Below are 23,112 nucleotides of genomic sequence, written 5' to 3'. Positions count from 1 at the left end.
GCTGTTGTTATTCAACGCGCATGGGACAACTTTTCTTGACGATAAAAAAGTAGAAGTTTCAAATTTCCTGAAACATTCATCACTAAATGAACTGCCATAGCAAGAAGACACATATGGTCGCTCCGAAAAGATGAATCTTAGCTTCTTTCTTGTGCTCAGAAAACTATAAGATCTTGGCTTTTAAATGATTTGCGGCTATAGCTGCGATGAAACGTTACAATATTGTCGGACTTTCAGATGTTGTGGCTTAAGTTTTGATATTTTCTTAATTATGTTCATCAAACCACCATCTTCGTATGCATTAGGGCCTTTCATTTTGTCTTCCAAAAAGCTTTTTGCGTGTGTAAAATAAATCTCATTTACATGGAAGAAACATTTAAGAGTGTGTACCACTACTAGTCTACTACTACCACTGTACTTAATTGCTAAACAAGGTGGAGCAACTTAACAATCGAAATAAAAGCATCACTGTAGCAAAATTGCCGTGTTTCTCATTTTTTGTCCAAAAATGAGCAAAAACATGTTTTTTCAAAATAACTCCTTTTCTGTTGCAGTTAGCGTTTCATATTGCATTGACAACAAATAGGAAATCGTCCCTTCCGGTCATTTTGGCACAAGTTCCAAGTCTCTAGCTCTTACCATATTCGTGATAAGGCCAAAACAGCAAAAATCCGCTAGCTGGCACATCAAGATGACGTCATAATGAAAAAAATAACGTCACTTTTGAAATCAGTGACGAAAATCCATTCAGAATTTGACCCGAACCTAATTTTCCTGAAAAGTCGCCTAAAAGTGGGACACCCTACTAAACAATACATAGAAAAAAAAGTATCAGGCGGATAAGTGCAAGGAAATGACAGACTTATAGTACCTACCCTACAGTTATACAAGTGCAGTAGTAGGCTAAGACTTTAGGCTACCGTACACGAAACAGAGGATGCTTAGGCCAAATTAATAGATAGAATAATTCCCTGGCAACAAAACTTCAACAATCGGAAACTTTACTCTGTCAATCTCGGTGACCGGGCCTGCGTCAGTGGATCAAAGCCACTACAAGCATGCAAAACTGCCAGGATTAAGCTCTGCAAGAAGCTTTCCCAGTCCGAGGATAAAGATTCAAAACACAACATACCGGTAGCAAAAATTTCTACCCGACAAACTAAAGAATTCCAATTCGTGTTCGAAAAGCAACAACTTGTATTTCACTGATTACTTGCGATAGGTAATGCGAGAAAGCCGCAAATGTAATGAAAATAGTAATTACGGGTTACGGTTCCATGCAACTCAAAACATAAAGATGACTGCTCAAACACAACATTTATTGATCGGTAAGTCGGTGTAAAAAAAATCACAATTCAGTTGGCCTACCCTATTCGGAGCATTGATGTAACTCAAAATGGAAAGCGTTTTAAATACCTTATGCAATGATTATAAGTGCAATCAAATTCTTCAATTGCATCATTGTAATTTTTTTGTTTCTTTGATTATCACTGAAATAGCGCTTAAAAAATCCTTATCAAAATTTCTTTCACTAAATCGTTCGCAAGATTGCCTTGCGCGTTGAGCAATTTCAGTTCTTTTACTGATTGAAATTTCAAATATCTTCGTCAAAGCTTGAGAGTAGGATTCAATGCTGTCTGCAAGAAACCCTGTACAATTCTCCTCGTTGCTCCCCTGAACAAATTGTATTAATGATTAACTTAAAAATGAAATTTATGACTACCCGGACGCGACTTTTTTTTCCAGAAACTTTTTGTCACATTTGCATATTTCTGGAAGTGCAACCATTAATGGTTACGCGCGCGTAACTGTTTTTACCGATTCATTTTTTTCGCGCGGTTTTCAAAGTCAGCAGCCAATTTTCCCCCTGCAGGTCCAAAGCTACACATTGAGTTTAAAAAAACGTAGCCTGAAGACACACCTATTCAAGTTGAGAAAAGAAATTGATTCTAGTCACTTTAAGGGTAAGATTTTCCGAATTACAGGCTACAATAGATGAAATTCTATTTCAAGATGTGCTACATTAAAAACGTTGGCTCGGAAGTTTGGCTTCAATAACTGTAATCCTGTTCCGACTGAATGGTCTATCTATGAAATTTCAAACTTCATTAAAAGCTAGAAATCACAATTACATCAGTTACCAAACAATTTTGTAAGTTAACAAAAAGCAAATCCGAAACGTTACCAGAACGATGTCCATTTTGGGTCCACCGGACTTGTGTGCCAATGCAAGCACGCCCGCAGCTTGAAATTCCACGACTCCTAAGTGGCAGCAAAAAAGGCATTACAAAATAGTGCAAAGTAAGTACACAAGTGTTATAAAGATTATTGTGACGGCTTTTGTATATAGGGTAACTTCGTCGTGTCGGCTTTCGCTGGAATGTGATAATGATAGCTTCGCTAGTCAATATTTTTATGATGAAATTAAAATAAAAAAATTTGAAATTAAATCTTATTTTTCGCAGAAAAACATTTGTTTTCAATCTCTCACAACGTGAATTTCCGATTTCTTCTAAATTCAGATTGGCCTTGACGAATTAAACCCTGTAGCTCCTTTATAGCATGCGACAACAATTCCGACAACAACATGAATGCTTATCAGTATGCCAAATACAGCAGAGACACATTTTGACAGTGCCACACTGATGGACCTCCTTGAATGAAAATAGATTTCAGCAGCACCCCCCAAAAATTAGAGGCTGGATCCATCCCTCATATGAACAGTTCCTTTATACATTATCGCTACAGTTAATCCTCAGACCTTGCTAGGCTGCATTGTGAGCTTACCAATTCCAAAATGTTCGTTGGACATCGTGTGAATTCCAACTTCCGCTCTTGCCAGTAATTCTTTCAACTCTTGGTACGAAATGTTGGTTTTAAACAACACTTTGCCAATGACATCAAGTTGAGATGCCAATGATTTTAACTCCGCCACTCTCACTAAAAATGAAACAAGTTGATGAAAGTACAAGCGTACAAAGTTGTGTGTGTGTGTGTGGACTATACAGTACTACTCTAGAAAACAGCATGACGAAGAGCATGGATTCACACAATCAATAAACAACGAAGCAAAAACGTTCGCATTTCACAACGCAAATTCTATCAGCTGGCTAAATGCTCTTTTAGACATGAGTCGACAGTTAACATTTAACTCCTGTGAGGAAACATTGCAATGGGCATAATATACAACAAAATTTAATTTTTGGCTCGGTCGGAAAACAAATTTGTGATATCAATGATAGCAACTTTTGAATCATTGTCATAAAAAAAAAAACGATTTTTGGCTGGAAAATTAAATTTAAACAAAACAATCGGAGTAGAACGAATGAAAACCATGCAGTTAAATCTAAGCTGTGAAAAACAGCGCCCAGGAGCATAGTTTGCACTGTGGATATGGCGCTATATAAATGTTGTTATAATTATTACTAAATTTATATGCATCAAATTACTTTCATCTCCTTCATTTCTGCAACCGCCAACAAGAACTAGCTGGTAATCATCTTTTTCAGACTCTTCTATATCAGATAAAAAATGATGGAAGGCTTGAATCTGCAGAAACAGAAAATTCACAAAACGCAGATCAAATCAATGCAACTACTGCACATGAGGCTATGACGGCTGAATTGTAGAAGAACACTGAACAAGTTATGAAAAAGTTTTAAATGAAATATATATATAGCGTTTTCTTATCCTTTCAGTTGGATGTACTATAATTTATTTATTGATGTACGAGGGTGGTAGCAAAGTGCCAGCACTACACTCAGCAACTTATCATAAGTCATCATAACCCAGATGTTATAATCGTAATTCTACCAATCTTAATCCAACAGAATGCTTTTCGAGACGTCCTTCCACTTGCGAACCATAAACACTAGTTGATTCCAAAATAAGAGCAAACTAATGTCAGAAATTATTGCAGTGGTTTCCAATAGGAGAAGAATGTCTTTTTAGGGAGAAATTTGCTGCGTCCGGAGGAGAAATTTTAACAGTAAAGGTAATGTACGTAATTCAAAATTAGATTTTTTTGTTTCTTTAACTTTAGTTTAGGGATATCCTAGCTGTCTGCACCAGAGGCTGTTCTTTCTTGTTTTTTAACATACCTGCAGTTTATGGTTCTTTTCTGGACGGAACTGTCCGATAGAAATTATGATTTTAGGCAAAGAAGAGTCTTCGTAGCGACCTTCCAAGGCAAGTTGCAAGAAGCCGGTGATGTCGCAAGGAGGGAATATTTTATGAATGGTGTTCTTCGCCCACAGTGCTTCAATGTGTCCGTAAGTCCACGACGAATTAACTATCACGACATCAGCGCGACAGCCCGCCACGCCATAGATGTATGCAAATATTCTGTAGATGTAACATTTATTTATATTCAAAGATACTACATGAATAAAATCATTAAATTTAAGTAAAGGAAATAACCACATTCGTTTGTTGGAGTAAATTTCGGTCAGAATAGCAGTTTATCAACCCAACAGTTACCGATACAAACAAATATCGTGCTTAAAATGCAAGCTACAAATGCTATTAGATTAATGTCAATTCTAAGCAAGTGTTGAACAGCACAGCGGACTCACATGTTTCTCAAAACAAAAAAAGTAAATTGCAAATCCCCTTTGAAAAAGATGCACAACATGGCAATATGCACCTCACCTATAGTAAATAATTTTGATATTCGTCAGTATTTTGCTTTGAGCAATCACTGGCCGGTTGTTGAATGCACCACTTCTGCTCTCAACAATGCTTAGCATGTCTGTGCTGATTGTGGGATAGTGGACATAACATCCAGTTCTACATCCACCCAGATATTTGAAGACTGGAAGTGTGAAAGAGTAACTGTAAAAAAATGCATTTTCACTTTAATCAATCCATGAAAACATGAAGTTTTGAAAACAAATTCATGAAAACATAAACTCATTCTGCTTCATCAAGAAATGGCTTATTATACTAAGAAAAATTCATTTGCTTTGAATTTTCTTCACTTCTGTACTTCACCAAATTTTGTACAGTGTAGTTGTCACAAAATACACAATATCAGTGAATACAAGAAACAATAGCAACGCTATTCACAGGATTCAAGAATCACCGAAAGCATTTTCATTCTTAAACAAAATTTATCTTCGACACATGCAGATATACATTATACAAGCCTGCATATTGGTGATCTGTATTCTTACCCCATTGTGTCAATAAAAATGTCCGGGGGTGAAGAAACGAGTGCTTCCATTCCCAACACTACGGACCCAAGGCTTTGTCCAAGAAGTGTAAGGATTGGATAACGAGCCGCTTCAACCCAATTTCTTTTGTGAAGAAACACAAACTCAACATTCTTAGGCAGAGAGATTCCAAAAGTTTCCTTAGCCTTCTGAAGGATTTCATCTGGAGATGACTCAGTATCACCAGTATACACAACACACTGTACAAAAGGATATCTAAACAACAATTGGTGACGTTACACTGTTTTAAATCATCTGTTCATTCCTGTGATCGTGTTAAACCATTTCTATTGTAAAGTTTCACTATTTTATATATCATGTATTTTTTATCTTATTTAATGTTGTTTCAAATTAAAAGTTGTGGGAGTGACGTTATTGTTCATTTAATAAATAGGGATCCTATGTGAGTCAGTACAATATTATAAAGCTTTTGTATTTGTACCTTTGTAAAAATGTTACAAAAACAAGACTTTAAACACTTTTCTACTTCTGATCTAAATACATTCTCAATTAATCTGACCCCCAATAAACTATTTTAGAGTTTAAAAAGCAGGGTTAAAGTTCCATTTAACAAAGTATCTGCATTCTGCATATCCAAGTTTTTAACATATTGGCTTTGAGGCATGTTCAAGTTCTTGATTTTAAATGGATTCACTTATGTGATTACTGATTAATAATTTATGAAGCTTATGAAATAAACTACTAAAACATTAAAGTTTTGCTGGCAATGCTTACTTTCACAATAACTGGTACCCTACTATACCCTACCCTACTATTTTTGCAGCAATATAATGTTTGGACTATATATCTTTCCAAAATTGGTGAATAATGATCAATAAAATTAAACTTTACCAAAATTGTTTTTCCAGTTTGAGGTCTCAATATAAGTGATGATATAATTCTCATGTAGCAGTAACTTAAATTATCAAAAGTGTGACCATGAGAATTGTAGAAATGATGTGCAATCTGCCATGCGTGCGCCGTGCAGCTAGCCAGTCTTCTAGAGTGGGGCCTACAAGTGTAGAACTGTAGAAATGCCCCACAAAACCTGTATGTTAAATATCAAAACCTGATGATGATGACATAAACATAAGTGTAGTGTACACTTACGTATTTTGAAGAGATCTTATGGCACACCAAAGCACTCTTTCACCTCCCCCACCAGCATTGCAGTAAGGATGGAAAAACCCAACGACAGCATTTTGTGTTTTGCGCTTTTGTTTTTGTTTGTAGTATATGACTACAACAAGTATCTTAAGCGCCAGGAATACTACAAAAGCAGTAAGTAACGCAAGTGTACTTATGTACAATATTATAAATATCATATTGAAAACTAAAAAAAAGTTATTTAGCCAGGTTTAGAATGATTAAATGCCTCTATCAAAACAAATGAATTCACTAGACTTCCATATCATAAACATATTTTACACCAGCCTATACTTTTTGTTTAGTGATTAAAATTTTTAACGCAATACGTCATATTATAAAAAGTAACAACATGACATGACCAAGATGAAAAAGAAAGGCACCATAAGTAGCGTAGTCATTGCATCAACCATCACTCAATAACAATGAATCTAATGACACACAAGTGTACAAAACAGAAAAACTACTTCAATAACCTACAACAATTGACAAGTTACATTGACAATACGCCAATTTGTATGATTGCAAACTAAAATACAACAGTCTACTAGAAAGTAGAACTTACATACTGCATAATGTAAATGTCTTTTCAGTAGCTGCTTGTACAATAACTAGAATTAACAGCGATGGACAAGTGTTTTGTCCATGAGGCTGAACTCATCACTCAGTATCACACCATTAATTTATGCCACACATTCTGTACAATCGCTTCTACCAATAAATGGAATTCTACTGTTCTGGTGAGTATTCACTATTCAACCTTGTGCTGACTGTCTTAAATTGCTCTGCTTACATTTATTAACATGCATCACCAGTATTACGACATCCGTTTTGTGGGGTCCTGATATGATTACCACCTTTTTGTTTGTAGCAAAATTTATGCTGAAACTTGGCAATAAATTTAAAGCTTTCTTTTCATGTTAAGAAAATGTAAATAACTTTTTGAACCTAAAATCCATGCACCACAATCATCACTATGGTCACAAAACTGGAAATCCTTGCATCTCTTAGCGTTTAAAGTATCATCTACAAAGAAGTAGTCTACGCATATTCCTTTTATTCAAATGAAACTTCACTAGCAAGCGATTACTTTAGTTTGAGTGCTTGTCAATTTGTTGATGTTTCTCTACAGTTAAAGTTGCTCAATTGGAAAGTAGCTTTAACAGGTGTTGCGGGATGCAACCTAGTTCATACCCTCAGTTCGTACCCTGAAAAAAATCGAGAGAAAAAATTAAAAAAAGCGGAAGTCGCTAATCGCAGTTTTCGCAAACATTTCAAAATTTTCCCCCTGAAAAGATCAAGAGAAAGATAGCACAAACCCAAAGTCGCTGATCGCAGTTTCCGCCAACCCTATCCGTAACCCTTACCTTAATGCTAACCCTCGCTCATCGCAGTTTCCGCTAACCCTAACCTTCGCTGATTACAGTTTCCGCAAACATTTTTCCGCAGTTTCCGCTAACCGCAGTTTCCGCTAACCCTAAGTCTCTAACCATAGAGTAATCTATGCTCTAACCCTAACCCTCGCTGATCGCAGTTTCCACAAACATTTTTCCGCAATTTCCGCTAACCGCAGTTTCCGCTTACCCTAACTCGGCCCTAACTCTAACAATCGAGTAATCTATGCTCTCTAACCCTAACCCTCACTGATCGCAGTTTCCGCAAACATTTTCCCGAAGTTTCCACTAATCTTTACCCTAACCATAGAGTAATCTATGCTCTAACCCTAACCCTCGCTGATCGCAGTTTCCGCTAACTGCAGTTACCTGTAACCTTTACCCTAACCATAGAGTAATCCATGCTCTAACCCTAACCTGCACTGATCGCAGTTTCCGCAAAGATTTTCCACAGTTTCCGCTAACCCTCGAGTTTGTTTGCGGGAACTCCGATTGCAGCGAGTTTGGCTTTGTGCTATTAAACTGCGATCAGTGACTTCGGCTTTTTTCAATTTTTCTCTCGATCTTTTCAGGGTACGAACTGAGGGTACGAACTGTTCAGGGTATGAACTAGGTTGCACCCGGTGTTGCGACCGTGCTATATTTTAAACTGATGGTCCTGCTTTGGTATCATGCACGTTATAACGTCCGCGTTTTGTCGCTTCTACCTTTTTCTGGACCTCTGCTATGTTTGTCATGTATTGTTTTTTTGTTGTTGTGATGGTCAGTAATAAAAACAAACTGAGCTGAACATGCTTGCTTTTGGAAGTTCAGTTTTATTTTGAGAAATGGAAGATACCTGTTTGTTTGCTGTTATCTGCCTTTGGGGACTCAAACAGATGACTGGTTGCTGATGGGAGTGGTAAACTAACTTCGTTTAACTGTTCTGTGTCCACTGAACCATCCTCTCTATCTCTATACATTGCAATGCAATATGTCATTGTACTGTAAAGGTAGTTTATGTTTGCAAACCTCACCTACAGTATTTGTTTTTCGCCTGAAACTGTGATTAAACAATTAGGTTTGCGACATTAACAATGCCCAGGTAGATTGCTCCTTTCTATATCCAATATATGATGGTATTACGACCACATAAAATTGGTGCACGGTCGATTGGTCGACAGACATTTGGTCGACAGGACAATTGGTCGACAAGACAGTTGGTCGACAGGACGTTAGGTCGACAGAACGATTCATTTTAGGGTTAGAGTTAGGATTAGGGTTAAGGTTAGTTGACTAACCCTAAAATGAATCGTTCTGTCGACCTAACGTCCTGTCGACCAACTGTCTTGTCGACCAAATGTCTGTCGACCAATTGTCCTGTCGACCAACTGACCGGGTACCATAAAATCAAGGTACCGGTACTTAGAAAGTGTACTGTAGCGTCCATAGAATGTTGTGAATCCAACAGGACAAGGTAATCAAACTTTAAACCTATAGATCCTAGCTGAGCTTCGGTAAGTCCCAATAAAACCAGAAAGTTCAAGCCATAACTGTTAACATTGCCGTGGTGACAGTCGTAATCACCACATCACCATGAAACATAATCCTTGCAGGCATCCAACCTGCTGAGCTTCGCCGAAAGGGAGCCATTATACACCTGGCTCGCCGGGCGGGGGATCCTGACCACTTGCTCCATGCAAAACTCAACATCCCACCTCAGGAATCTCCCCGGCAACTAAAGTCAAGACACCCCTTTGTGCCAGCTGCTGTTGAATTACTACAACCATTCAGCGATCGTGCCATCAGCGCAGCACACTTCATGGAAGACACTTGGAATGCAGCATGGTGCGCCACCGACACCAAACTACATGGTTTTATGCCCCACCCGGTGGCGCGCCCCCCTGGTATGGACCTTCCTCGGCCGACTTGGGTCAAGCTCAACAGAATCCGAACCGGAGTCGGTCGCTTCCATTCCAACATGCACAAGTGGGGTCTGGCTCCCTCATCGGCCTGCGAATGCGGCGCGGAGGAACAAACTGCTGACCATGTCGTTCTCGAATGTCCCATCTACAAGGCACCAAATGGAACGCATGGTATAGCAACGCTGGACGAAGCTACACTCACCTGGCTCTCCACCACCTGCCCTGAAATTTGATCTAGTCTCAAACGAAAGAAGAAGACCATGAAACATAAATGTGGTTCAGGTTCAGGACTTCACTAATTCAGGTCAATTCAATTCCGAAGTCGCACAGGGTTGTCAGATTTTGAAAAAAAAAGTAGCCAAAAAAGTAGCAAATTTGCTCCCAAAGTAGCCCAATTTATAGCAGGGGGGCGCGGGAACTATGTTTTCCAACTTCTGGGGGGCTTCGCTTCGCCCCCCCAGACCCCTCGTGAGACGTTCTAACACTGACACAGCTACAATCTTTTGGATGTCTCTGTTAGGCATACTTCATAACAGAACTGCTTAGCCTCAGTTTTGTCATACCTTTTTGCCTCCATCGCTCGATTGTAACCAGTTCTTAAACTGTTTTTCTTTCATACAGCACATGTTTCGTGGAAATTTTTGCTGTATTTAGCCCACTTTACCATTAATATCAGCAGTACAATCTACAATGTAGTGTTAGCAACAGAGTTTGTTTGTTTGTTTATCTTTATCCTGCATTGCGGGAAAGCGGACTTGAGCGCTATGCATCGGTGTACGCCTTCCGACATACACCTGACCCACGCTGCAGCCGACGGCAATGTCTGTTTCCGGTTGTCTACTCTACTTATGACTTAAATTTGGTACTACCCATTACTCGAAATCGATCACTGGGTAGAGGCAATTATTGTAAAGTTTCTTGCCCAGAGAAACAACAGCAGTGCGGGTGGCTGGAGTCGAACATGCAGGCTCTCGACAGCGAGCCCAACGCGCTAACCACTCGGCCACTGCTGCCGGTACAGTAAGGCACATTCACAGCAGGCTCTATCGGGTAGCCTACGGATTAGATTCTCACTACTTTTTCAGCACACTGCTTTTCAAGCACTTCTGAGCTCTGACTTCTACAGCGTCAGCAACAGTAAACCTGTAAAGACATAGAACGGAGATAACGTAACATTAGAATAGACTAGAAACTCACTCAACCATGTCCCTTGCTACGTCTTGGAAACATGAGAATGCGCTGTAAAATTTGTAAATGACAAATAAACTGTCAGTAGACTTCAAGCGAAACTTACTTTAGTAAGAAATTTCCGATGTAAAAAAAGTCGCAAACTTGTTACATTGTCGCCAATCTAAATTTAAAAGTAGCCCAAAAAGTCGCAAGTCGCCAAGCTCAATTTTTTGTCGCAAATCACATATGGAAAGTAGCCCAATTTGCGATAAATCGCCCAATCTGGCAACGCTGAAGTCGCAACGTTTGTTGTTGTGACGTCATACATGAGTGCCACCTGGTCACACAGAAAATCACAAAACTTGAAAACAATGATAACAGAAAAGGGGCTATATTTCGCGTCCCACAAACTTAGCTCAACGCACAATCTAAGAAACAAAAATAAGCCTTTCCACGTAAACCCTTAGGTTTCATATATGTTTCGACTGTCGGAGTGTGCGCTTGAGCAACTCATTTCAATGACTGCTTTTTATTCAGCGGAACCTGGTGGATGGTTGGTTGGTTTTGAATCTTTATCCTCGGACTGACAAAGCCTTGATTGGTTATTCCTGGTAGTTTCGCATACTTGTAGAGGCTCTTGACGCAGGGCCGGTTACCGAGATTGATAGAGTGAAGTTTTCCGATTGTTGAAGTGTTGTTGCTGGGGAATTATTCCATTCACTAGGTGCCGCAGAATGGAGAGCAGTCCTGAAAGTGCGTTGCTCAAGCGCACACCCCGAGAGTCGAACCAGCGCCGCGTGATCTTGAACCGGGCGCGTAACCACTGAGCTAACGGGGCGGACGTCAGATGGAACAACACTTCAACAATCGGAAACTTTCAGTTCAATTTATTTTTCTTTGCCATAATGCAGAAGAAATAATATTGTGAAAAAAAATAAGCTACCGGTACAGTAACAAAACCATCAAATTTATTTATGTTTTCTTATCAATTGTTATTTGCGAGTATGTTAATGTTTTTCTCTGTAGTACCATGTGTACTGGACCAGAATACATTATTATTATTATTATTATTAAAAGGAAAAAGTGGCAATGCCTTAATGGTTTAAAACGTGAATGAAAAAATCTAATTCTACAGTAGTTTATAGCTTCATCATCAGTCGTTATCTCCGCCTGCGGCAGATTGCGCATCAACATGGCTTATTTGCTTCCAAGAGTGGCGATTTTGAGCCAACTATTTAATATTTAATATTTAATAAGTTGTAGTATTTAATATCTTTAATATCTTTTCAGAATTATCGATCTTTATTGTTTGCATGTTTTTTCAGACCTTCTGATGATCCGTTAGGTGAAACAATTTGTAAAGGCTTCAGATAGTAATAACTATATTTGATGTAGTTTATATTTATATGCATTGATAAATATAGTTAAGCACAGCCCCCAAGCCTGATACTTTAACAAGTGGATGATGGAAGAATAGGAAGATCATTCATAAAATGGAAGATCATTCATAAACATGGAATGATAGAGGAGATTGATAAAGGGGAAAAGAAATTCATGAGATGATAGAGGGGAAAAGAAATTCGAATAATAAAAAGCTTCCTTTAACTATGACTATAAATGATAAAAGCTATAAAACAGATTCTATTGAATTCATTAATTTATTAAATAATTACTTCACAAATATTGGAACTTCAATGGCAGCTAAAATTCCAAATTTAAATGTAAATTTTGAATCATTCATGTTAAACAGAAAATGTTCTTCTTTTGGCTTTCCTGATATAAATGAGATAGAAGTATCTGATGCTATAAGGAGCCTCAAAGCAAATAAAGCTTCAGGCATTTTTGAAATATCTTCTAAATTTATCAAAATGGCTAATGTAATCATATGCCTTTTTTAACAAAAGTACTGAATAAATGTGTTTTGCAAGAAATCTTTCCTGATGTACTCAAAAAGAGTCTGATAATAGGGGAAATGTTGGACCTATGACCATAGTTATCCTATGAGCCACCCCCGCTACTTTTTTTTCTAGAAGTCTTTAGCGCCCACATTCCTCACTGTCACGTGAATTCGAGACAAAGAACGTTTCTCAGAAAGTTTCATAAACGTGGTGAAAGACCACTCAGTTTTAGGCATCACATAGTATTTTATACGACTATAAGTAGATTTTGTGGCAGGTAAATGTTTTATTTTGATGGATTAAGTATAATAATTCAATTAAATTTGCAGGAGGTACCATTTAAAGCAAGTTAGATTCGTGCTATATTTTAGCTACCATAGAGCAGGTCACTGTCTCAACTTTTTTTTTCAGATCCAAAAATGTGCTTGCATTAGGGTAATTCTCCTATGAGCCACTCTGAACAATGCCCTGTGAGCCATGGTTCACCACCGGTCTTCATATTTCCGCGTGAAAACTTCAAAGACTACATGTTGAATGGGGCTCCCAATGGTAGCCTTGGACTAGCTGCGCCATCAGGATGGATGAACACGGAGTTATTTGTCAAAACTCTGGAGCATTTTGTGAGTCGCATGAATGAGTCAAAAGAGAACCCTGCCATTTTGGTTATGGATAACTATAAAAGCCATTTGTCCATAGATGTTGTCAATCTTGCACGAAATTATGGCTTGACAATCGTTACTTTTCCACCGCATTGTAGTCATCGCATGCAGCCCCTTGACGTTTCTGTTTATGGACCGTTGAAGTCTTTCTACAACTCTGCATGTGATAGCTGGATGTTGTCTAATCCAGGCTGTGCATTAACTATTTATCAGCTTAGATCTTTGGGTGGAAATGCCTTTTATAAGGCTTTCTCGCCTTCAAATATTGTGCCTGGCTTCAAAGCTACGGGAATATATCTTCTTGACAGACATATTTTTCCTGCTGATTGCATTTTTATCCAGCTATGTCACTGATAGACCAGACCCAAACGTCAATCAAGTAATTGAAGATGTATGTCATGGCAATGATGCGGACTCTTCTACAATGGATTTTACAGAGGAAGTTTTTCACTCTGGACAACATACAGGATCTGCACAGGCTGATCTTCTGCAACCAGCAGAAGTTGAATTGTCTCACGCTGCCCACGGCACACCAACATCAACCACAGGAAGTTCTGTTCAAGTAACGACAAGATTCCCACAAACATTAACATCGGAACAAATTTGGCCATACCCAAAAGCACAAACCAAAAAAAAGGTGTCCCAGCGCAAGAAAACAAAATGGGCAATCATTACAGACTCTCCTAATATCATGAAAAAGTCTCATGATTTAAACACAACAATTCAGGAGCCACAAAGGATAAAGAAGAAAAAGCTTTTTACAGCAAACATCAGTAGGCCTAGTGATACGGACAGCGAATTGGAACAGTTGTGTTTAGATGACAATTCTGATGGCAGTGAAGATTCAGAAAACAATGACGAGCAAAATGACTACACAGTTGGAGACTTTATTGTTGTGAAATTTCAAGAAAAAAAAGCATGTGCATTTTGTAGGAGAGATTACAAAGGAAAAAGATGAAGAAGGTGATGTGGAAATTTCCTTTCTTAAAAAGCACCATAAGGGAAATGGATTTGTGCAACCCATCGTCGAGGACATTCATTCTGTGCCAGCATCGTCGATCGTGATTGTGCTTCCTCCTCTCAACACTTGTGGCTCCACTAAGAGAACACAAGGAATTAAACAATTTGCTGCTGATTTGAGCAGTTAAAAATTTGAGTGACATTTTAAACCGAACGAAAAAAACAAGATTAATGAACTTATTCATCTGGTTTTACGGTAAAACGTTTTGCTGTATTCTGTATTTTTTTTTTCAAACACCTTCATTTCGTGCTGTGTTTAAATGTTTTCTTATATGTGGTTTCTGCTTGTTTCTTGTATTGTGGTTCATAGGTCAGCAGGGTGGCTCGCAGGTCTTGTCATGCTGGTTCATAGGACCACACAATGTTTGACCTATGAACCACTTCGGAAAGGTTCATTTACAACGCAACAGTTTCCTAATCAGAATTCAGCTACACTTCAAACTTAATCATTGTAGACCCCTGTTCCAGACAATTGTTCACCTAATCAAACGTCATAAAAAAACCGTTCAAGTCTACTGAATCTTACGTCATGGAAATTCCTAAAACATGAGCCAAAATTGCACCATCGTTCGTAAGACTTGTGTCAAACCTGTTTAAACCTGTTTAAACCTGTTTCAGTTTGATACCTGTTTAAACATGAAATATTGCGTCACACGAACTGCTCACGTGCCTTTGAGTTATCACAAATTTTTCTGATTCATTCGTAAAATTGTTTGTTGGAAGTCAGTCGCAAGTTTAACTGTTTGCTTGGTGCTTGCTAGCTGGACAAATTCTCCGTCTTTTATCCAAGTAATCTGTTCTGTAGTGACAAGTTTTAGTGGTGTACGGCGTTGCATCTAATTTTCGATAGCCGCGGGCTAATTTTACAGGAATACACTTTTTGAATAGACGTTTCGAGGAGTGTTTCTTTTTCGGTCACTACATACAGACGAACGGATCCGGGAACTTTATGTTACAATTTTCCCACGAAGAGATTATGGTTTACCGCTGTGACCAACCCCAATGATCAAGGAATGTTCTTGCAAGTTTAGAGCGTTGACGCTTCAAAGATAAAGAAAATACAGCAAAAAAATCAAAAAGTGGCTCATAGGTCCAACATTTCCCCTACCTGTACCAAAAGTTAGTTCACCTTTACACTTTACAGATTTGCGACCAATTTCTTTATTGCCAACCTTTGCCAAAATCTTCGAAAAAATTTTATATAAACGGATGATGAATTTTATTGACAAATATAATATTTTAACCCCAGCTCAACATGGTTTTCGTGAAAATGATTCAACAAGCTTAGCATTGACAAAAATTTATGATGAATTACTTTCTAACTTGAATGATCACAAATACATATGCTCGGTTTTTGTTGATTTAAGTAAAGCTTTCGATACAGTTGATCATGGCATACTTTTAAAAAAACTTCACCATTATGGCTTTCGTGGCAAGTTTTTAAACGTTTTAACATCTTATCTAACAAATAGAATGCAAAGTACAAAAATTAACGGTAAGAATTCTAATTTCAATGTTGTTAAATGTGGTGTCCCACAGAGGTCAATCCTTAGTCCCTTGCTTTTTCTTCTTTATGTGAATGATCTTCCAAATGCATCTTCTTTTTCAACTACACTCTTTGCTGATGACTCAAACTTTCATATGTCAGATAAATGTCTGTCATCTCTCCAAAAAAATGTCAATAGAGAAATAGGAAAAATTGATGTGTGGATGAAATCCAATAAACTTTCATTAAATTATAGTAAAACTACTTATATGATCCTCTGCAACTAAAAAAGTGCAGCAGAAAATTTTAGTCTGTCCATCAGTGGCCGATCCATCGAAAGGAAGAAATGTATAAACTATCTAGGTGTAACTTTGGATGAGCGATTGACATGGGATAGTCATATTATTAATCTTAGAAAGCAGCTTGCAAAGGTCTGCGGCATAGCATTTAAGCTGAGATACATTGCCCCTTTAACAATATTACAAACTTTATATTATGCTTTGTTTCAATCCAAGATCCAATACTCGATTATAAATTGGGGAAGAGCAAACTCTACATTGCTTGCTCCACTACAAGTGTTACAAAACAAGTTCATTCGATCCTGCTTATTTTTGCCGAGGTCAACAAATACAACTGTTCTTTATCACCAATTTAATGTGCTCAGAATTGACGATATTATTGAATTAGAAACTGCAAAATTTATGTACAAATATGTGCACAAAATGCTGCCCCGGGCCTTTGCTGGCTGCTTTATTTTTGTAAATGAAATTCACCATCATGAAACCTGTCAGAATCAAAAGAATGATTTATATTTGCTTTCTACAACGTCAAACTCTGGTAAGAAGACGCTATGTTTTAATGGAGTGAAACTATGGAATCAAGTACCAAAAGAAATAAAAGAAAAGTCGTATAATGTTTTTAAATTTAAATATAAATGTTTATTAAAGAATTTGTACAATAATCACTCCTGAAACGTATCATCGGCTTATTTCTCTACACAGTTTTTTTTTTATGTTGCCCTGTGTTATTCCATTGTTAATGTATTATGTAAAGTGCTGGTATTGTGTTATATGTGTTAATGTTTGTTTGTTTGTTTTATTATCTTTATCCTGCATTGCGGGAAAGCGGACTTGAGCGCTATGCATCGGTGTACGCCTTCCGACATACACCTGACCCACGCTGCAGCGGACTGCAATGTCTGTTTCCGGTTGTCTACTCTACTTATGGCTTAAATTTGGTACTACCCATTACTCGAAATCGATCACTGGGTAGAGGCAATTATCGTAAAGTTTCTTGCCTAGAGAAACAACAGCAAGTGCGGGTGGCTGGAGTCGAACATGCAGGCTCTCGACTGCGAGCCCAACGCGCTAACCACTCGGCCACTGCTGCCGACATGTTCTTAATTTTGGGTCTTTTGTTTAAATGTTTGGGTGGCAGCTGACTTTGGTGACCTTTTGGTCTTTCGCTGCCATCCTTGTTGTGCGAATTATTTGTGTTTATTGTGTTTTTGCTTTTTGTGTCTTTCTTTTTCGCCAACAAAAAATAAACTGAACTGATGAATTAGTTAAGAATCAGTCGTCTACTCGTTTCTGAAACACCTGAAACGCAAATTCTTGACTGGACGACAACACGAGTGGACCTAACAACATCACTCTGTCAAACTCAGTGACAGGCTCTGCGTCAGTTATTCAAAGTTTTTACAAGTATACGAAACTTCCAGATATAAGCCTTCAAAGAAACTTTCTTATTCCGAGAATAAAGATTTTCACAATCATGCTAAATTTTAAACTAATTATCCTGTTTCGATCTCAAGCACAGTTTAGTTTGTTAGTTTTTGTTATATTATCTTTATCCTGCATTGCGAGAAAGCGGACTTGAGCGCTATGCATCGGTGTACGCCTTCCGACGTACACCTGACCCACGCTGCAGCCGAAGGCAATGTCTGTTTTCGGTTGTCTACTCTACTTATGACTTAAATTTGGTACTACCCATTACTCGAAATCGATCACTGGGTAGAGGCAATTATCGTAAAGTTTCTTGCCCAGAGAAACAACAGCAAGTGCGGGTGGCTGGAGTCGAACATGCAGGCTCTCGACTGCGAGCCCAACGCGCTAACCACTCGGTCACTGCTGCCAATCAGTCAAACTCAGTTGTTTTTATTTAGCACGTTATAGCGTTTGTGTTTTGTCGCTTTTACTTTTTTTCTAGACCTCTAATTTGTTTGGGATATATTGTTTTCCATTGTGATGGTCAAACATAAAACAAACTTAACAAAGAAAAATAAGTTTTATTGAAAGTTTGCAAAAAAAGTTCAAAAAGTCAATAGTTATGCTTGATTGATTTTATTTCAAGTTATGATTGAAAAAGCACAACCGCGAATTACGACCAGGATCAGGGCTCCCATTCCTGGGTTTTTAAACCCAGATCTGGGTTTTTTGCTACCCGTCTGGGTTTTTAAGTTTTTTTTATATAAAACGTGATATCTGGGTTTTTTTCTGCATTTTTAACTTTTCTTAAATATCTATTGATTTTGCATAAAATTATAGGAATCGCGAGCTGAATTAACCATTCTAAGTAATTATTTCGCTACAAAATATAGCCTATCTAAAATAAATTCTGTCTGATTTGAAAGCTATAAGCTAGTTCCCCCTCTTGATCACAAGTAATGCATTCAGTTTCCAGTTTGAGTACCGGTAATGACTTTCAGTCAAGTTCAATTGCAGTTTTACCAGGCTGCTCTGCTGAGTGAGTATCACTAGTTTTGGTTCAATTGCTAGTTTTGTGAAAGATTTGTTGATAGCAAAACAGGTCATAAAAAGAGCGGGGCAAAATTGTCATACCTGGGAACCTAAAAGAAAATTGGTGAGCGAAGTAATGGAGGGTGTTTGCCATCAATGTTATGAAAAACGACTCCAAGGACAAAAAGACTTGCAGAAAATAACTCTTGTAAGTTTAGAATGAAATGTATTTGAATAGTCGATGGGTGGTACAAAATTTAAAGATAGCAGAAAGTGTAGTAGACATCTCAAAGCTTTTCTATTAGCTATTATGAACATCTGGGTTTTTTTTAGACAATCTGGGTTTTTTTAAGATAAAATCTAGGTTTTTTTCAAATTTGTGGATGGGACCACTGACCAGGATAATGAATGAATGGAAAGTAGGTTATATAAATAAGCTGACAGGGACAGCTGTCTAATTTGCATTATTGAGATAGATTTGATAGGTTTGTTGATAGACAAATTTTCAATATCTTTTCCAAGGTTCATTTTAAGTCTGAATGTTCACATTATAATTATATTTCTCGACATTTTACACATTTTGAGTAATGGGTAGTACCAAATTTAAGTCATAAATAGAGTAGACAACCGGAAACAGACATTGCAGTCCGCTGCAGCGTGGGTCAGGTGTACATCGGAAGGCGTACACCGATGCATAGCACTCAAGTCCGCTTTCCCGCAATGCAGGATAAAGATAATAAAACAAACAAACATGGTTGATTGGTTTTTGAATCTTTATCCTTGAACTGACAAAGCCTTGATAGGTTATTCTTGATGGTTTTGCATACTTGTAGAGGCTCTTGACGCAGGGCCGGTTAGCGAGATTGGCAGAGTAAAGTGTCCAATTGTTGAAGTTTTGTTGCCAGGGAATTATTCCATTCATTAGGTGCTGCTGAGTGGAGAGCAGTCCTGAAATGCGTTGCTTAAACGCACACCCCAAGAGCCGAACCAGCAATCACGTGATCAACATGTCCAATGAATGGCAAGAGATCACAAAACCTTTAATAGTTTAAAAGTTAAAACGTGCCTGAATACGCAGAGTTGATCGGTTTAAACCGGCCCGGTTTAAACCGGCCGTTTTGACCACCTATTACTGGTCAAAACCCCTTTAGTGTATGAATCAAGTTGCTTTTCAATTGAATTAAAAATATTACCCTCCATGTTTAGTAATGATGTTCAACTATATTTTGTTTTGATCAACAATAACCTAAATGCTGGATTTGGAACAAAAAATATTCAATTTCTCTGTTTATTTTTGATATTTTAATCAGTTGGTTTGTTTTGTTTTAAATTGTTTTATTATCTTTATCCTGCATTGCGGGAAAGCGGACTTGAGCGCTATGCATCGGTGTACGCCTTCCGATGTACACCTGACCCACGCTGCAGCCGACGGCAATGTCTGTTTCCGGTTGTCTACTCTACTTATGACTTATATTTGGTACTACCCATTACTCGAAATCAATCACTGGGTAGAGGCAATTATCGTAAAGTTTCTTGCCCAGGTTACCGCAAGCAGGTTACCGCAAGGTTGCCCAGGTTACCGCAAATTCTAAAAATAAGTTTCTAATGAACCGAACAATGCTTGGTAGAACAATGAACCATTTTCACAGCCAACTGAAGGACAAGAATTTATTTCAACAATTTTTTTTTTATGAAAGACATTTGCCATCAATTTTGCCATAAAATTTGCGCAACATTTGCCGTTGCGTAGCACATAAGACGTAGCACGACATGTAATTAAGGTAGTAGTCTTAAGACTCTTAATGCTGTTTGATGTCTTGTTTTCGGCGGCGCTGAAACAAGAAAAAAATCCAAGATAAATATAATCTTTTGTACGAATTTTACAGGCAGCCATCTGTGGCTGCCTGACAGGTCGGTATTGGCGGCCATTAATGAAAGTTCAGGCGGCCATGGCCGCCAGCTATTTCGAGGCCTGCATATCAAAATGGTCACAACTTCTTTTATATTTCCTAAGTAGCCCATAGCCCAGGTAGCCAACCATTCACTACATAAAAATATTTTTCTGGGTTTTAACCGGTTTAAACCTAGTTTTCACCGGTTAACACCAGGTTTAAACCGCTTGGTGGTCAAAACCAGTTTTGACCACTTAAAGATCGACCCTGCTGAATAGTGCTCCTCTGCTACATCTAGGTAAATCTGAAATTGTGTTCACAGACTCTGTAAAATACCTGGGTGTATTTATTGAGAGTTCTCTCTCCGATGAAAATGATATTTCAAAGCAGGTACGCTCTCAGTTAGAGCTCGACCGATATCACTTTTTCAGGCCGATACCGATATTTATGAAATTTTTAGGCCAATACCGATATATATCGGCCGATATATATCAATTACGAAAAATTTGTTACCAACAAGGTTATTAAGCAACAAACCAGTCCAAGAAAGTTTATGCATTGGTTGCTGTCATAGGCGCCGAGTTTTCAAAATAGCTGGGCGGGCGAACACATACTGTCACGTCACGTCGTGATCACCAATAATAATGTAGAATTCCACTGTTGTTTTCTTGCCACCAAGGTCCAAGATCTAGGCTTCCTAGTTCCTACTACTATAAATTGCAAATATCTAGCGATAAACTGCGCTATTGAACCGAGCTTACATTGAATCTACAATAGAACAGTTAACGAAGGAGCTGAATTGCAACTAATGAGTGACAACCAACGGTTTCATCCGGCCAAACCAACACGTGTGCACTGTTCAGTAGTGCACAGTTTAATATCAGGGACGTAACAGACGCAACTGTGATGGTTGAGACGACAACATAGAGCATTTTAGCAGCAGAGTTAATTGATGACGTCGTTTGAGAGAAAATTACTCCTTTGAAGAACAATGCTACAGTTTTTACACCGATTTAACATCTGGCGATGTTAAAACGATGTAACAGCAGTGGAAATTGCGGTCAGACTTTTGCTGCAAATGAAGTTCCTCACAGGTTTGCACAATTTACTTGATTTATAGCACTGGGCTTACGAGTGGCAGAGTGGAGACAAACGGCGCGGCTGGACACTTTTGCTCGTTTAACGGCGAATCAACGTTGTTTAACGTTGCATGAATGTAACATGGCAATAATTGACGAAAACTAATCGCTTAATTAGTAGGTCTAGTAGGGCCTATCATATGGCGACAAAACAACCTTGCGAATAAGGTAAGTAGGCTAGTATTAGAAGGTGGCAGATGGTTACAGAAATTTTTGGACTTAAAATTTAATTAATTTTTTTTTTAATTCCTGAAATGTCCGGCGGGCGCGGCCCACCCGCCCGGGACTCGGCGCAGGTGGTTGCTTGCTTAATTACGCCGCATAACTTCCACCGAAAGAGGTCGTGTGGCTTCTTGCGTCACAATGCTCTCGGCACGAATCGGAAAACTTCTATAATGACGCTACTATTTTCTTCTGTGCAAAGTTTCACTAGGCTTTTTTCTTTGGGTTTATTTTTGCAACTTCTACAATGACGCTACTATTTTCTTCTGTGCAAAGTTTCACCAGGATTTTTTCTTTATTTTTGCAACTTCTACAATGACGCTACTATTTTCTTCCGTGCAAAGTTTCACTAGGATTTTTTCTTTGGGTTTATTTTTGCGTGTCATGTGAACAAAAGTTAATTTTCCCTGGACCTTTTCTTTCTTACTGTAATACCAAAACTTGACAAACTTTGCTGCATCTTGCTGCGATAGCCTACTCGCATGATCTCATTTTGTAACGAATCTTGCCTTATCAATATCACTCGGAGATCAAAGCCAGGCATTGTGAGTGACGTAAGACTTGAAATAAGCTGTGCGTGGTTAGTGTAGAAGTACACCCGCACTCCCATCGATTCTTAGCGAAAAATTCACCTTTGTTACACTGATTCAATGTCATCAATCGTTGAAGCAACGTAAAACTCGAAATTTTTCCTGCTTGAATTGAAGCTAAGGGATACAGTATTAACATTTTCTAGATGCTCGCACTAGAATGGGCGGGAAATTATATTCTCACAGCAATTGTTTGTGCTATGCAAGCACGTTTGAGAAACTTGTGTTTCTTCTAAAGGCATGCATGGCTGGTTTTGAGTGTGCTTTTGCTGGCCGATGTTTATCGGCGAAAAATAGCCGATACGATATATCGGCTACACCTGATATCGGCCGATACATATCGGCTGACCGATATATCGGTCGAGCTCTACTCTCAGTACTATGCTGCAAACAATGCAAGATCTAATTTCGCTAAATGCCCACCCTCTATAAAAAACATTGTATTTCGCTCTTATTGTATGTCCTTTTACGCAACCCAGTTGTGGAACAAGTTTAGATCTTCCAGTATAAAACGATTACGTGTTGCTTACAATGATTCTTTTAGAATATTGCACAACTTGCCTCGTTATGTCAGTGCCCGTGAATATCAAGTAATGAATAATATAACAACGTTTGATGCTTTATTGAGGAAAAACATGTTT

The 23,112-nt window shown here is 38.3% G+C and overlaps 1 protein-coding gene across 1 annotated transcript; it reads right to left on the bottom strand.

Moving 5' to 3' along the window:
• Window positions 1–1,179: 1,179 nt before the first annotated feature.
• On the bottom strand, window positions 1,180–6,539 carry LOC145765162 (GDP-Man:Man(3)GlcNAc(2)-PP-Dol alpha-1,2-mannosyltransferase-like). The gene is made up of 8 exons (XM_082576938.1): window positions 6,324–6,539; window positions 5,175–5,429; window positions 4,651–4,833; window positions 4,101–4,344; window positions 3,450–3,549; window positions 2,788–2,940; window positions 2,186–2,262; window positions 1,180–1,674 (listed from the first exon to the last, which is right to left on the bottom strand). Exons 1-8 carry the CDS (start codon window positions 6,536–6,538, stop codon window positions 1,459–1,461), a joined length of 1,443 nt encoding a protein of 480 aa, XP_082433064.1. The 5' UTR covers window position 6,539; the 3' UTR covers window positions 1,180–1,458.
• Between the last annotated feature and the right edge of the window lie 16,573 nt (window positions 6,540–23,112).

This window comes from Aplidium turbinatum, chromosome 2, assembly GCF_918807975.1.
Source record: "Aplidium turbinatum chromosome 2, kaAplTurb1.1, whole genome shotgun sequence".
NCBI lineage: Eukaryota > Metazoa > Chordata > Ascidiacea > Aplousobranchia > Polyclinidae > Aplidium > Aplidium turbinatum.
The sequence above is the reverse complement of the archived record's forward strand: the minus strand, read 5'-3'. Positions and strand labels throughout refer to the sequence as shown.